The 16,723-nt window shown below is 35.2% G+C and overlaps 1 protein-coding gene across 1 annotated transcript in view; it reads right to left on the reverse strand.

The window, feature by feature from the left end:
* Positions 1–1,618: 1,618 nt before the first annotated feature.
* LOC111372634 (protease Do-like 7) overlaps positions 1,619–16,723 on the reverse strand; it is a 19,692-nt gene continuing 4,587 nt past the window's right edge. Inside the window, exons 6-24 of the mRNA XM_022995016.1 lie at positions 16,027–16,152; positions 15,324–15,413; positions 14,482–14,547; positions 13,736–13,792; positions 13,542–13,607; positions 12,618–12,725; positions 11,608–11,688; positions 10,098–10,147; positions 8,760–8,925; positions 6,403–6,912; positions 5,066–5,248; positions 4,890–4,992; positions 4,164–4,334; positions 3,882–3,961; positions 3,563–3,790; positions 3,045–3,260; positions 2,717–2,874; positions 2,227–2,338; positions 1,619–2,051 (exon numbers count right to left, since the gene is read on the reverse strand). Coding sequence (XP_022850784.1) covers positions 1,875–2,051; positions 2,227–2,338; positions 2,717–2,874; positions 3,045–3,260; positions 3,563–3,790; positions 3,882–3,961; positions 4,164–4,334; positions 4,890–4,992; positions 5,066–5,248; positions 6,403–6,912; positions 8,760–8,925; positions 10,098–10,147; positions 11,608–11,688; positions 12,618–12,725; positions 13,542–13,607; positions 13,736–13,792; positions 14,482–14,547; positions 15,324–15,413; positions 16,027–16,152 — 2,748 coding nt within the window. The 3' untranslated portion in view covers positions 1,619–1,874. The remainder of the gene's footprint in view (positions 2,052–2,226; positions 2,339–2,716; positions 2,875–3,044; positions 3,261–3,562; positions 3,791–3,881; positions 3,962–4,163; positions 4,335–4,889; positions 4,993–5,065; positions 5,249–6,402; positions 6,913–8,759; positions 8,926–10,097; positions 10,148–11,607; positions 11,689–12,617; positions 12,726–13,541; positions 13,608–13,735; positions 13,793–14,481; positions 14,548–15,323; positions 15,414–16,026; positions 16,153–16,723) is intronic.

A 16,723-nucleotide genomic window follows, 5' to 3' on the forward strand; every position in this document is an offset into this window, starting at 1 on the left:
GATAATTAAAAAAAATTAATTGATTGAGAGGAAAAAGTAACAATAATAAAAAAAATCCTAAAAATGATCGAATTGTTTTTTATATATAAAAACTTTTTAGATGTAAAAATAATCAAGGTAAAAAAGTAGTATAACAATTTATAAGCTATATAAAGTCATAAAAAAATTTTGGTCGCTTTTTTTTTTTTTTTAAGTTTGATGGCATCTGCTTCTTTTTTCAATATTATTTTTTGCGAATGGTGAAATCCTCTCATTCGTGTCCTTCCTGCTATCCGGCACCACCAAATGCTCCGCCGCTGCTGCCTCCGCCAGCAAATTGTTGGGACAATCTCCCGCAGTCCTGTTTACAGCCTCCTTTGTCTTCATCATCCTATCCACCAATCTCCGCCTCAGGCCCAGGACCGGGCCTGTCCACCATATAGTCTTCCTCCAGCAAATATTAAACCTCCACCAGTCGCCGGAAAAATACTCTCTCTCCACGGGGCTCCACCTGCGGCGACAGCCATATCCCTCCATCGCCAAATCCTTTTCTATCGTACCATCCCTAGTTTTACCTGAATCCTCCGGGCGTGCCATGTACAGCGACAACAATTCTCACGCAATCTCCCACTGCCCGGATTTCAAGCTTGATATTGCTTGTTTTGCTCTAGTTTCTTCTTCATTACGTGAAGATTTGGATTTCTTAACGAGTTCTGAAGCCATTAGATTATCTGCATGATTATCTCTCAGTTTTGTCAAGCAAGGCGTTTAGGGTTTTAGGATTTTTAATCTCGTGCTGGGGTGGGGTTTTTGGTTATTACTTGTTAGAACTGATAGAAATAAGCCCCCGTTTGGCCTAATTAATTTTCATTTAATTTCTCTCTTTTTTATTTTTAACCATACAATCTTCTATAAAATAATATTACACATAAATCGAAATTTTTTCCTTATTTTTTAACCACTCATTTTTCAAAAAGAGAATATTTCACTCATTTTCATCTCCACCAAATAGGGGCCAAACGGGAGCTTAGCATAGTGTCTTTGGATAATTTTGTTTTTATGTTTTATTTAATGGTAAGAGTTCTTTTCTTTTCTTTCTTCATATACTTGCCATCAATACGACTGTAAGCTGCAAATTGTTAGAATTTCTTGATTAATTTTAGGCCGAGGAGAACGGCTGAAGCATTGATTCATTATTTGTTCCAATCTTACTCATGCAGAAGAGAAATGCTAATCCCCAATCAAATCAGAAGACAGAACTTTTACTTGTTTAAATAACAATTAAGGTAAAGCATGATCAGAAATTTATATCCAAGTAAATTCAGATAAATATATATCAGATCGTGGCTTCATGCACAAAACATTTCTATATCGTTGCATCCAATATTTTTGTTCGAATATACCAACACTAAGATATTAAAAATCAAAATACCTATCCATTCCCAACGAGGGCAATATTTACCCATTGTTTCTTATTTTCTCATAAACAATTCAATAAAGATTTACTAAAACCACAAGTTTGGTGAACAAACTTTGTAACTAGAGAATTTTTACTTCGATGGCTCCAAAAACTATTGGTTTTCTCCTAGAAAGAAATTTTTTTAGAGAAGCATAAGAAATACAGAAAGAAACATGAAAATTTAGAAAGTACAAAATATAAAATTATACTTTTCCACTTAATAGGATGCAGTTGTTACATTGTCTATAAGTAAATATCGTCTGTAGATATTTTCCCTATAACCATCTACAACAGCCAATTATTCGCTAATTCTCAAATTGTAGGAACCCTCATCCTAGTATAACATGAATGCAAGCTAGCTCAAATCCTACAGTCACCAATGAAGTTAATTGACGGGTTCCATTCTATGTATTCATTTCTTCGAGGAAACTTATGATCAAGCAGTGCTACCATCTAATGCTTTAATCGTCTTGCGACACCATACTCCAGTTTCAGGTTCAAATCTCAGCTCCCATGTAGGCCAGTAGTGCAAATCCTGCTTCAGTGTAAGCACCCGAGGCTTTCCGTTCAAGTGAATAGTTCTCACACGAACAAATTCCCCATCTTCTATTTCCTGTTGGTTTGCAGATAGAATGATAAAATGTTTCCAGACTCAAGGTTGTAATGTTTTTAGCATGAGAGACCTTTGTTTTTCGTCATCATTTATACAATTTAATCATCAACTGTGACATCTTGACATGAGATTGATTATATGAATGAATGCTCAAAGCTATAATCGACCAACGTACCTTGGTCACAGTAACAAAAGCATCCAAATCAGGAGTTGGTTTTCCGTTCACTTCAACGATCCATTGAAGAGCATATAAACTATATCGATTCACAGGACTACCATGACACCACCTGTAAAGATTGCTTGCTTTTATTGACATATATAAAACAATCTAAGTAATCAGGTTTCCATTTACCAATTTAAGTTGAAATCATTAATTCAAGTTATAACTTCGAAATCTTGTTTAGAGGAAAAGAGAAATTTTCACTAAACCTAGCCTCTACTGAGAGGCTTAGGGTTCGGACAGGAGATACAAGGAAATCCTGTCAACAGCCTTCTTGTTTTGGCGTCTCATAGTAATACAACTCAACAAGCTTTTCCACTTCTCTTAATAAACAAGTTAATGACAGAACCCTTTTCAAGTTTTTTTCTACAGCATTTGCACAAAATCAATGCCCTGGTCAAATAATATTACATACAAACTAAGTAGCTTGTGCTAAGACCCTTACCTTGCCACATATACACCGTGTCCCTCTGCAGGTAGATATCCAAGAGCTCGTACAGCAGGATGAGGATCCTGGACTATACATCCACACCAATTTATTACACGCGTGGTTCCAATTCCATCCCTCACATCTGTTCCCACCAGTAGCTCCATTTCACGGCCCTGAAAAAACCATATGGACAACAAAAGATAAAATCAATCACTAAAAGGTCTCTCAGTCTAACTGAAGAAAGAGTATCCAAACCAGAATGAGTTAACAAGTTAAAATTTATATTGACTATGTTGAAAAAGTGAAAAAATACCAAATAGCTGAAACTGCTCAATATGCATACCTGGCGAAAAATTATCATCTTAAGCATCTCATCACTGTTATTACACTTATCTAATTCTTGACAGGCATCTTCTATGTCACGAAAACATGTAACAGGCTCTTTATTAATTGCCAAAACCATGTCACCCTGTTCTAGTAGATTTTCAGCTTTGGAACCTGCGAAGCAACCCTTAACCCTTAAAACTTGACGTCTAATAGGATCTTTCTTCACAAGTGCCTGAAAAAATTTTACCAAAAATTTATGCGGTGCTGACTCTCAAAATATATTCAATAATATAATTGGTCGAACAATTAATTTGATAGACTCACACTGAGAATAAGTCAAACTGATCATGCATATGTAAAAGAGACAGAAATCAAAATGAAATAAAGTAACATCTTCATTACTTCATGTTAAGTTCTGCATTCAGTTCAAACTAGAATTTAAACCATTTGTACCCACCAAAGAAAGAGAACAAAGAAATTATAACTCCTGAAAGGATGAAAGAAAAATGAACTTCTCAAAGCAGAATAGATTACCTGAATCCAAGAATTCGTCAATCCAAAACTGCGAGCTTTAGAAAGCAAAGTGGGGTAAAGTTCAACCTCTAATATTGTTATAAGCGGCATTGGCCTTTTGACTCCATTTATAAGAAGAGTAGGTCCTTCTGTACCGCATATGATTTTGTCAAGAATTTTGCTGACTGTATAAATCGGTATCCCTCGAACAAATTGATGGTCTTCTGATGAACTATAACCATATTTGAGCTTGAAGTTGGAATATAAAAATGTAGTCATTTGGCATGTTTATGCAATGTAGAAGCTTGTGAAAACTCCAGAAGCAGTGAAAAGCACAAACCTGAGTTGAGAAGCTTCCCCATATTGCCTGAACCCTTCCTTGCTCATCAGTAATAACACCAGAAAATGTACTACCAAAATCTAAAACATGTGATATTGTGAGTGTCCACAGNTGAACCCTTCCTTGCTCATCAGTAATAACACCAGAAAATGTACTACCAAAATCTAAAACATGTGATATTGTGAGTGTCCACAGTATTAAGTCCCCGAGGAGAAGGGAACAGGAAGAAAGAAGAATAAAGAGCAACAACTTCGAACAATTAATAAGGTGAAATCAAGTTACCAGTATCAAGCTCGATTACTTCCATATTGATTGCTCTATATCGGGGACAATCAGCAGAACCAATATTTAGAGCAGCACAAGGATTGGTGACAAAAGATTTCCTCGAAGTAGCCTGTAGACTCCTACTCAAACCCACGAGATAGACAGAATCTCCTCGACAAGGTGCAGGTTCTAAATATAATCAAATAGTGATCCCAAATGAGAAAGAAATGTAGCAACGAATTTCAATTGAATAGGGCATACTAAATTTCAATTCTGAGGTGAATTATCTGACACCCCCGTGAATTCTGGTAACCTGCAAGCGTGCAACAGACGCAGGATTCCAACTTTCTTGACATTCAGCATTGCTAGCTAGCCTAGCTTCATCCCAGTTTGAAGTCCCATTTCCTTACTAGATTTTCTTCTAATTTAGTTCTATTTACAAAGTAAAATTAACTCCATCTTGCAGCACTCACAACATTATTTTGCCTTAAAAACATGTGAAACAAAATTTCTATGGGAGTGAAAGGACAAAATGCTGAGGATATCTTGGGTTACTCCAAAATTTTCACTACAGGTTAGATCGACGTGGATGTTGTCAAATGATAGTAATCATAGAGGATTCTATTTTTGAAAGGTGGGATGTTTCTATCCCAAATATAAACCTTACTGTACGAACTATGCACCAGAAGTAAAGGATGGAAGAGAAATGTAAAGCAAATGTATAAATGCAATCAGAAAACACACCGGGAAGAAGTTCAGCAGCTCGAACTACAGAAACACCAGCACCTAGTGCCGAAGGATCATACGCAACAAGAGCAAAATTATGTACAGGATGGAGAAAGACAACCTGCAAAAGACTATTCATTGCTTCATAACAACATATAACAACTGTACCCACAGCTTAACAGATTTAAAATTACCTCGCCAGGAATTTCAATTGGATAAGCAGCGAAAGACAGCATCACATCACAGAGAGACACCGGCACTGTGTTTTTATCAACTGCCACCAATCCTATATTTTGAGATTGATGTATGATGACTCCAGTGCCAAAGAAATGTTGTGAGTGGACACCATCAATCATACATGATGTTGGCACATGAACCTGAAATTTTGAAAACAGATTTTTTTATTGATTTGTACATTTGATTTACATAACAAAGTAGCTGGTGAGGTATACGATGAAACCTAAAAATCAATTACTGAACCAATTTGAGTGATGTGATAGACCTCAACAGCGAACTGTAAGAGATAAAATTTACTAGGAAAGTTTTAATCATGACACGGATAAGAACCCATTACTATAATCATGAAATTTCAATCAAAACTAAAAATTGAACAGGGCAAACTGCACGTGCATACATGAAAACATTGCAAGCATAAACTGAAAACCATTAGTCATTTGAGCCCCTATTTGACAATCATTATTTGAAAAATCTTTTTTCTTACACACTCATTTTCAACCACACATTCACACAATCAAATATTATGCACGTAAATCCAAAACTTTTCCCTACTTTTTAACTACACATTCTCCTAAAAATCACTATTCAAAACATTGTTTTCCCAAATAATGGTTGTCAAACAGGGCCTAAATTGATTATGCACATAGAAGTACATCATCAATTAATAAAATATAATACAATAAGAAGCCAGGCCTCATTCATATTAAACTTGATTGGCTAAATTTTCCAGTCTCTTTGACAAAGCTAGGAGGAATTTAAATCTTTTTCCTCAACCACAAGCCATGTAATTTTGATCTAATTCTCTTTCTTCTTATAATCTGTTCGACAGAGATCAAATAGTGATGGGAAAACATTCACTAGAATTTGACAAAAGATCCAAAATGAATAGGACACTATAACAGCCTTCAAGTGACCGGGAAATTCTGAGACTGTTGAAAGTTGAATTGGCTAAAAAAACCAAAATGCAACCATCTTCGTAGCATTTTGAAGCACACCCAGATCCTTCCCGTTTCCCATTTCATTAGCCTGCCATGCAATGGCTCCTACTCCGCAGCCTTTGTTATACGAACTTCCTATTCCTTTTCACCTTTCCTCCCCCCTCATCATTTCTTCCTCCTCCCCTCCCCTCACATCACTCCTCTTTTTTTCACAAATTAATCTCTATCAATGAAGATGCCATAAAACCCAGTTTAAACCTCCATTAAATCCCATGCAAAATTACACCCTAAGAGAATGAATCACGAGCACAAAAACAGAAGTGAACATACACACTGAATTAATTTTATCATCTTACCTCAAACATCACAAGGGCTGGCTCTAAGACACGCTCCGGCGAAGCATTAGCTGCTACAGCTACTCCACCTTGATTATCTCTGACATCAGCATCTGTTAATGTTCCAGAGTCCTCCAATCTTTCTTCCACCTGTTCATGTAAGGAATCAGGCAGTACAGAACCATCAACAGATATATCCTCCTCCACCCTCTTTTTGGTTCCAGCATCAGAGTCATCCTCACAATGTGGTCCATCGGCAACATGTTCACAGCTAGTCTCCATGCTGGTCACACCATCCATTGGTTCTTGGTTGATACATTGATGTGTTTGTTCCATTGGAGAAAAAGAAATAGTACCCGATGAAACCATTGTGCTTGCTAGATCTTGTTTAATGGGATTGATGGTAGATGATAAAAGTGGGGAGTCAACTGGCAAAGCCGGCTTTATGCTCCATAAACCAGAACTGTCATTACGAGTGTATATTTGAGGAGGGGCATACCACCCATGGCGGTCAATAGTGACTAGGACAGACTGCAACAAAAAGAAATATTAATCTTCCGATTTCTCTTGCAAAAGTAGTCATCTTTACATCTTAGATATATCTAAACATGCATCGTTATCCAAAATACATAGTTAATATTGTGGTTATACTCAATACTTAGAAAAGACAATAATGTAATTATAACAGCAGAGAAGGAATATTGAGCATACAAAAGCATAATTCATAAATTCAAGAAGAGAACCACCACGAAAACAAGTATAAACTTAATCTTAAGGTAGCTGTGCAGTACTTGATACTTGAAAATATACATATTGATAAATATAGAATAGGAAACTCATGGCTATCATCTTACGATAAATATAATCTCGACAAGAGGGAAGCAGGAAGACAACCTAGAGACAAGTAAGCCTTGAATGATAATGCTATTGCTACTTTCGATCAAGCATATATACTGTCCTATACTGATCAATTATTCAGAGAAGTAAAGATTGCCCATTTTCTATTTGTATGTTCACTACATACTTCTGCAAAGAAACTAGCCAGTTCTGGAAGATGTGAAGGGAGCCCCAAGAACATGAATATGTTTATCTTCACACAGTAAAACAAGACAGTATGCAGTGAGCATAAACTCAAAGCAGGAACCACAACCTAGAGAAACTTGCTAGCAATACATTCAATCAAGCATGTTACATAGTCCATTATTTATCACTTGTTCGGAGGAAGTAGAGTACCCAGAATCTAGTTTTATCTGCACATTGTATGACAAAAATGAACCAGTTTCATAATATTTCAATACAAGTGAAGAGGGCCCCAAGAACGTCATTGTGTTTGTTTCTGTACAGTAAAAAAAATATCATATGTACAGAGAATAAAACAATTTCACTTTTCTTGATATTCTAGGACACAGTTCTAAGAAGTTTCAACTATCAAATTTAAGAACCAAACAAGTTAAGGTATTACTGTAGAATGTCCAAAGACATCAAAATTGCCGAAGAAGAAATGTCGCATTAAGAAAAGTCACTTAAATAATAATATAAACATATTCAGCTCAAACAAAAGTTTATTAAAAAATAAAAATTTACATTTTTGTCTTAAAAGTTCAATTAGTCTGTCTTTTGGCTTTTGGTGCTGCTTACTTTCCCATGACTTCCAGAGGATAAATGATGGAGATAGAGATAGATTTAGATACAATTTTAAAATAGATTTCAATTCAAATTATGTTTGTTTAGATTCAACTAGAATAGTTTTAATAATTCGATAAAGCTCTAGTTTATTAGACATTCTTTTGATTTTAGTTTCTTTGCTCTATATGAAGAGGGTGTATTCTTTTGTACTATGTACCCCTTGAATATATGAAATAGATTGATTTTCCCTTGCCCTAAATTCTTCTTCTACTTGAAACCCCTTTCACTTTCTCATTACTTTTCTTTTCCGATTGTTCAATATAAAATTGTTGCATTCCTACGTCTGTAAAACTAAGCCCCCGTTTGAGCCCCATTATTTCTTATTACATTAAATTAAAATTCTCTCCTACTTTTAACCACACAATTTTCAATAAAATAATATTACACGTAAATCAAAAATTTTTCAACCACTTATTTTTCAAAAAATACTATTCATCTCATTATAATCTACAAATAATGGGGCTCAAACGGCCCCTAAGTTATGCCCCACTCAATCAAATTTTATCAAAGAAACAGCTCTCAAGTCCAAAAAATTAACTGGCCAGGAAAAGACTACATACCTAAAATGTAGAGGTCTACACGAAGAGAAAAGAACAAAACAGAATGATAAACAAGAACCACATAGATATGTCTAGTAATCACCAAAAGACATGCATGGTATCTAAAAATAGACTTAGAGACGTGATATCTACCTTTCTCCGGTGACGATCTGTGTGGCTTATATATTCCAGTGGTACTCTTGCACCCCTGGACAATTTAGAGAGCACAGAAATAAGGTCGTCTACACTTGATATGTCTTCACCAGCAAACTTCTTAATGATAGCATGGCGTGGAACTCCAGCTCTAAATAGCATATATCTGCAATTGGTAATAAGAACAATTCATTCTTTCTTGTAAATAAAAAGATCAGTATAGAAAGAATTTAGCATTTTCTCTACTATAGATGGGAATCATAAGTAAAACCTCTCTATTTGACTTGATTGTTTCCAATTAACAAGCAGATATCAAAATAACTAGCATCCATATAATAATATCTTATATAGGGATGGCAATGGCGAGGGGATGGGCAGGGTGGTTATTGCATGACTTCTCAAAACCTTGCCACATTGCCCAAACCAAACCTGCCTGCCATCCTCACCATGTGACTTTTCAAGTGATCCGCCCAATTTTAATTGCATCTATATTTTGGTCAAAATTGTTATCATATTTCCTGATCATCTTATTTAGCCCATGTTTGCCCCCATTTTTCCAAAAACTCATTTTTCCAAAACTCATTTTCAACCACACGCTCCCATAAAATAATTTGACACGCAAACCTAAAACTTTTTCTTATTTTTTAACCACATATTCTCCAACAAAATACTATTCCAAAACACATTTATACCCAACAATGGGGCTCAGACAGGGGCTTAAATAAGTATAAATAACAATAATTTAAAAGCTAAACTAAGTGTTCCAACAATAAGAAAATGTATAATGGAAATCAGCTACCAAAATTAACTATGAAAAATTAACACACATCAAGGTTCCAAAGATGAAGGTGGAAATCTAATTCATACAGTACATCAAGAAATAATGATTTAAATACCATCTCGGTACTCAAAACTATCTCCATATAAAAATCATCTTCAAATGCAGATTCCTGAGGATCACAACTGCAACTTAACGAAGTAGGGTGAAACGTGATCATGTCTGTTCACCTTTATATGCCAAAACATTTTGTAACATGGATGTACATGGTGTACTCAAGGAATTTTACAATTATACGAAGTGGGGTATCAAACAGATCGCATGGCCCCATACCCTCTCTGGGAAAATGTGCATGCCTTGTGCTCTTTTCCATAGTCCCATTTTTACACCCTGACCCCCCCCCCACACCCCCTCCACACAAAATAAATAAATAAAAAATTGGAGTAGGCACGGTGGGGTGGTGTCCCAAGCCCTCTCTTCATTGCCATCCCTAATAATACATCAAAAAAGAATACTAAACTAGATATTTTGGCGAACGGAAAAGATAATAATGTACATACCCTTGTTCTGCGACATATACAAGACCACAATGGAAACGGAAGTTCCTTGCCTGCATATGGAAACAAAGAATTACATTCAAAGGTGGAGCTATACTAGCACATCCTAGCAATAATACAAGATTAAAATGGCAAAAATATTACACCCACATTACGAGCATTACACCCGCAAGATGCTTTTAGTTTTTGGTTATTGAGGCCATCTCCTACTTTTCTTAGTATTAATGTCTCTCCCTCAATATAAATTGCACTCCAAATTTAGAAAATAAAAGTAAAATAGGGAAAGAAATGGGTAAACAGCAAGGAACCATTTGAATGCTCAAGAAAGAAAGTATTGGAGAGTCTGTTATTTCAAACTTTCCACGTATTTTTTTGGCAAGAAAATAATGAGAGAATATCCAGCAGGGGAAAACTTTCCAGCAATTCTTGAATGGACAAGAACACTGGAATTTTCTGGGAAACTTTCATCCTACTACCTTTTTCTTCAATTATTACCCATTTTCACTTCAACTTCCTATTCAATCAAAAAATGCCTGAAAATCATTTTACTTTTTCCCCATCTTCACTTTTTCCCAGGAAATATTTCCCATACAACCTTCCAGGTTTTCAAACAATGCAAAACAAGGTTACAATCAGTAAAGCATTGGGAGAAAAAAGTAAACAGGCACCAGCATGAATATAGAACCAATCTGATCTCAAAATGGGAGAATTGGAGTATCCACGGAGAAGCTAGAAGTTCCTAACCCTTGATATTCCCTATCTTTCACAACCACCCACTTTCTACGAAGTCTTTCAAGTGGAAGAATGTTACCTGGTGAGTTCTAAAATGACAGATAAACCCGACATAAAAAGTCATAAAGATCAGTTAGCAAATTAACTTCAAAAAGTATAAATGAGCAACCTATCGTGTAAAACTTATCTCAATAGTCACCGGTAGCCGAAATCAACAATGAAGTTTTATCGTGTGTGGATAACAGCAAAGATGGAAAGTACAAAACACTAGCATGCAATCAATAAATTTGATTGTCCATACAAAAAGATTCCTGAATGTATCAAAATCAACAGGGAAAACTACAGAAAAAATTGTCTAGATACAGAACCAAAAACTTTAGGGCAGAAAAATGTAAACAATCCAGAGAGATGTCTATCTTCACAAAAATGGACGAGTCTAAACATCATTTCTTTTCTTCGTTAGTTTCCTAGTACCATCATTGTTTCCTTCTGATCATTGCATATTCATTATAAAGTTTCATTTCATAATTCTATCCCTCAAATTTAAAATATCAAACAGTAAATCTTTGTAATGGAAGATGGTGAATTGGATGGGAAACATAAATCTATTGCTCAATGGAAGTGTTTCAGCAACTCTAAAAAATTATTAGATGAAACAGAGATGTATATCGTCAAATCACGAGAAACACATAAATGATGAAAAGTTCAAGCCCAAGATACACCAAACATAGAAATTATACCAGCCACAAACTGACAATACGTAACAGCAGTATAAGCTAACCTGTTGATAAGAAAGTGGGTGTATCACGGCACCACTAACTTCCAGAAAGTAATCAGGAGAAATCGAGTGAAGATCCTGAACCTGTGATAGTTTACAGAGAACGAATCAATTTAAAGAATGCAAATAGAGGGCTTAGTGGAAACAAAGAATTTCAATGGGTAGCTCTCTGCACTTGGACAGAAGCCCATGAATTTTAAATATAGTCACCAACAATTAGTTCAGCTTACCAACAGAATGGATAATGAAAGATAAGAGCATAATTCATGTGTTATTTCTTTATAACTTAACCGAAACATTATTGTAAAAATCATAATAAGGAAATAAACAAATAAAATCCAACATCTCAGACAAATAATACCAATTCTATCCATTTTTCATTCAAAAAGCAGATGCATGGTCCAGCCTAAGAGGTAGTCCAAGTACTGCTTGGCCATAACAATAACCAATACAAATATCATTTTCTCTAATAACTAGCAAACCCACACCAGGAGAGAGCAAAATATTTTTTGAAGAAGTAGTCCTTTAATGAGAGACAAAATTGAGCTAATTAGAACAGTTTTTGTATGAATTAAACACCAAAGATCCAAAAAAAGAGAGAGAAAAGAAAGTGAATCCTACAGGATACTGGTACACCAAACTCCATACATCAGAAGGAAAACCTTCACATCCTTACTCTTCTTATCTCTTCTCACATTCCAATGACAACTACTTGCATAAACGAACTTATCCATCATAAGAATCACAATAGTTCCCCAAGTTGAAAAATTTGTTTACCAACTTCATCTTAAGAGGTGCTAAGAAAGGTACATTGATAGAGGAATTGTTAAAATTGGTATTTTCTGGATAGGATAGCTTAAGTTTGGATCGTGGAAAGTTCATTAGCAGTGAAAAGACGAACAAAAAAAAGTCTTAACACCTCACAATAGAGAAACCAAAAAACAAAAAAAACACGAAAAAAAAAAAAGAAAAAAAAGAGACGTAAAATTCATGGACTTGAGTATATATCTCACCAGCAGTTCCACAGTCAAAGGCTTGCCTCCCCTTTCAATTTGAAGTTGAACTTTACGGTTAACACTGTCATCAATTAAATTCTCCATTTTCAAGAATTGGGTAGTCACCTGAAACCACAATTCTTGGAATTAAATTTCACTTTAAAGAACTAAAAAGATCAATATTAAAAATCAAAACCAGAACCACAACTATCCATCACGTCTCAAGCTCTGTCTTAGGATTTATAAAGACAAAATTTGAATTTGAGCTCCGTACCTATCCAATCCAGATAAGCACTGCTCACTTTCAATTATTTACAACCACAAATATTTTACATCCTATAACATTTTTTGTTGATTTTACTCATAATATAGCAGTCATAAAAGACACTCGGAAAAAGAAACTACATTTATTCTTCATATAGGATGATTAACCATCATTCGTCATCCAAAAAGGAAGTTCTCAACAGCTAACTCTTAGTAGAAAGATACTATAATGTCCTTGACAGCACTCCAATTATCTAGGAAAATTATAAAAATATCTTGTTACATGTGGATTTGTTTACTCAAGAATAAGCCCTTCGAAGCAAGAAAATTATATTATATATCGGGCACAACACTGATGGAGACTGAGATGAAGATTTGCAAAAGTTGAGCACCTATTTTAGGCATAGAAATAAGAAGAGATTTTGATTCACTTTCTAGTATTCCATCTATTCTCATAATTACCCCATTCTGCATCAACAACAAATTACTGTCACTGTGTCTGGAAAAGGTAATTCAATCCTAACAAGTAGATCAATTAATAAGGCATTCATCCAAGATACAAGTAAATGATATAGATCCACTACTAGCAATGAACATAGTTGGTAGTGCCTTCTCACACAAGCATAACCCATCAATGCAGTCAAAATTTCAAAATAAAAAATTATAAAGGAAGTTTACCTCCCCATTCAAATGAACAAGCACATCACCAGGTTCCAAAAGCTTATGCGCTGGGCCACCTGGCACCTGAAACCAAGGCAGGAAACATTCATATGAAAATAAAAGCAATAACACTACTCGCTATTCGGTTATTACTAATATTAACAAAACCACTATATAGTTTAACGAAACAACGCACCCAAATATACACTCACCACAGAATCAACAACAAGCATTCCAGTTTCTTCAGGTGGAGTTGCATGGCGCACCAACTAATGCATTAAAATTTGGAAAAGAATGTCAGGCATTGGTGAATTTGACGATCACTTCAAGAAATTCTTAAAACTACAGGGCAAGCTGGAAGAATGGAAACAACGTGATCAAATGAGGAATTAGGGTTGGCAACAGGCGGGGCAGGTTCCCCCACCCCTCGCCACACCAGGCATTTTCCAGCCGCCCTGTACCCGCCGTTGCCCGTTTAAGGTGGGGTGGTTGCCCCGTTTAGGTACCCGTTTAATTTTTAATTTTTTTTATAGTTTTTGATAATTTATTTTATTGTCCTGATTCATTCAAGTGAGACAATAATATAATTATTCAATTTTTAACTAATTTATTTATTTTTGAAAGTTAGATTATTTGAATATATTTGGTAAACTAAGTTTTTATTGCTTATCATATTCCTTAGATGCCCTTAGTTGTCATCTTCTATTACAATTAATGAAAATTCGTGGAGTTTTTTTATTTAAAATATTGAATTCTTAAAAAATAAATAATTAAATAATTAAACGGGGCGGGGCAAGCCCCCGTTACCCGCCTCGGGGCAGCATTCCCCTCTACCTAACCTAATTATCCGATTAAGCAGGAAATCCCCCTCCCGTTCAAGGCGAGGCTCCGCGGGTATCGGATTTGATGGGTATTTTTGCCATCCCTATGAGGAATAGAAGATTGTCGGGATATATACCTGTTCCATTTCGCTTCTAAGCCCAAGTCGACGTGTCTCATCAAAGCCTTTGTGGAGAAATGTAACCTATATTTTGAAAATTTTGACACAAAACATGCAATATCTTCTCAAAACCCAGAGATGAAAGATTGTGTAAAATAAGAACAAATTATCACTTCAAACAATTAGAAAGCATATTTTTAGCTAAAAAAGATGTGGTCCATGTGGATGCAAACAATTATATTTCTAGTGGAGCACTGAACAATTTTAGATGCTTCATACATGTTACGACCATTCCAATGTTCAGAGGTCTGGGGTAACAGAAATTGCTAAGGCAACTAATCAAATTAAATACCCTTTCCATGAAATCTGCAGTTCTTCTCAGGTACCACCTTATTAATCTTTTCTTGCAATATCTGAAAAATCTCCATTAATTATGTAGAGAAATTTCATTGATCAGTAATATCAAAATTCTTTAAATAAACTTCTCACTAAGATATGGTGAGTTAGTGACAGTATGGCACAAAAGCTACCGAGTTCAGCAGTATTCAAGGTTTCAGTGATTGCTTATGCAAATGCAAAGCACTATAAACTATAGCATCTCCTTAGGAGATAAGAAATGTGAGAGATAGTTTCAGAAACTAAATTTCAAGGCACTTGCGATCAGCAAGTCATGAGATCAGACAATGGTAAACATATAAGCCATGCAAGGTTATACGCAACAAAAAAAATCAATCCAATTATTTTGTTACATATGGTAAAAATGTGACACCAAGTAAATTATACAAAAGTGGTGTTACATTTACAACACAAAACAGATAGGAAGGACTAAAATATAGTCCTATGAACAAGAACGGACTAACCTGGAGTGTACCGCGAGGGATGGTGACAGCCTCCCATTTGTTTGTAATAGCATCTCTTCCTTGCTTTAAGAATTCTAATGCCCTCACAACCTGAAAGCCAAATTAATTTGAGTCATTAGGCACACATGATCAGAGTCCCTGAAAAGTTCAAGTTACTATTTAAGTTTTTTGAAAGATCAAAATTTTTTTCCATATTATGATAGAGGTGGAAAGAAAGAAACTTCATCGCAAGAATCTAACCTAAGTTCCATTTCGATATCATTTTCTTAATAACAGCATATATTTAGGCGCACCTACATCTGAAAGTACAGTGACACAGAAAACAAACCCAAAAATAGTTCAAACAAAAAGAAAAATAATATCAATTATCAACAATACAATACAATGCCAGTGAAAATAGGGTAAATATTGGATTTAAAGAGTTCAGAGAAGTAGGATCTTCAAGAAGGAAGTAATTATACAGATTCCACAGAAAAGAAAGAAGTTGCGTATATAAAACATTTCAAATACCATTTTCAGGTTTCTTTCTTCAAAGAATTAAGATGAAATCTTTCTCCTAACATAGTGGGAAGGTGATTGTCCAGCTTTCCTTTAAAAAAATCATCCAGATGCTCCAAAAATCCATTCACAAAAAGAAAGAAAGCAGCCAAAAAATTATTTATAAGACCACTGCTAATGGCCAAATATCAGAAAATGTACTTACTCGTTCTAAAGGTAAGAAAAAAGCCGAAGAACTCGATGTCTTGCTCCCAGCATTCAAGGCAACTGCTCTGCCTTGCCAGTCAACTACAGGGGAGCCACTTGAACCACCTTTTGTTCCGGAAGCTGCCTGTAGTATGTAAATTACCAAAAAAGTGAAGAGAAGCAATCAACTGGGCACAAAAAGATGATAAGAACCGGAGCCAGACACAGCAGGAAAACTTAGTCGTCATAGAATGGGCAAATTCAGATGTTAACCAAGAATCTTTCAAATACAACAAATGGTTGAAGGCCAAAATAACCAAATCAGATAATTTAGAAGAGACATATGAGAAAGGAAACTGCAAGCACAGTGGCATCAACAATGGTACTGCTTCAATAGCAATATCACCATTGCAATTGAGGTTAAAGGTTTGAGACCTCATTTGCAAAAATGAAAGGTTTAGGTAGAGTCTGCAAAAGTTTGAAAGGTATGGGGCCCCAGCTGCAATTCTTCCTTATATAATTAAAAAGATTGAGAATGCAAGAACATAAGAGTTTTAAATCTCATTGGCATCTGAAAGTTGTAATACGAACTAAAAACAATGGCATTAAATCAGATAAATACTCAAATATATTTATGCAATAAACTTGCCAATTCATTTGTAAATAATTTCTACATTTGTTTAGCCAATAAAAATATGATAAATGTCAGTTACTGG

This window comes from Olea europaea, unplaced genomic scaffold (genome assembly GCF_002742605.1).
Source record: "Olea europaea var. sylvestris unplaced genomic scaffold, O_europaea_v1 scaffold1019, whole genome shotgun sequence".
In the NCBI taxonomy this organism is placed as follows: domain Eukaryota; kingdom Viridiplantae; phylum Streptophyta; class Magnoliopsida; order Lamiales; family Oleaceae; genus Olea; species Olea europaea.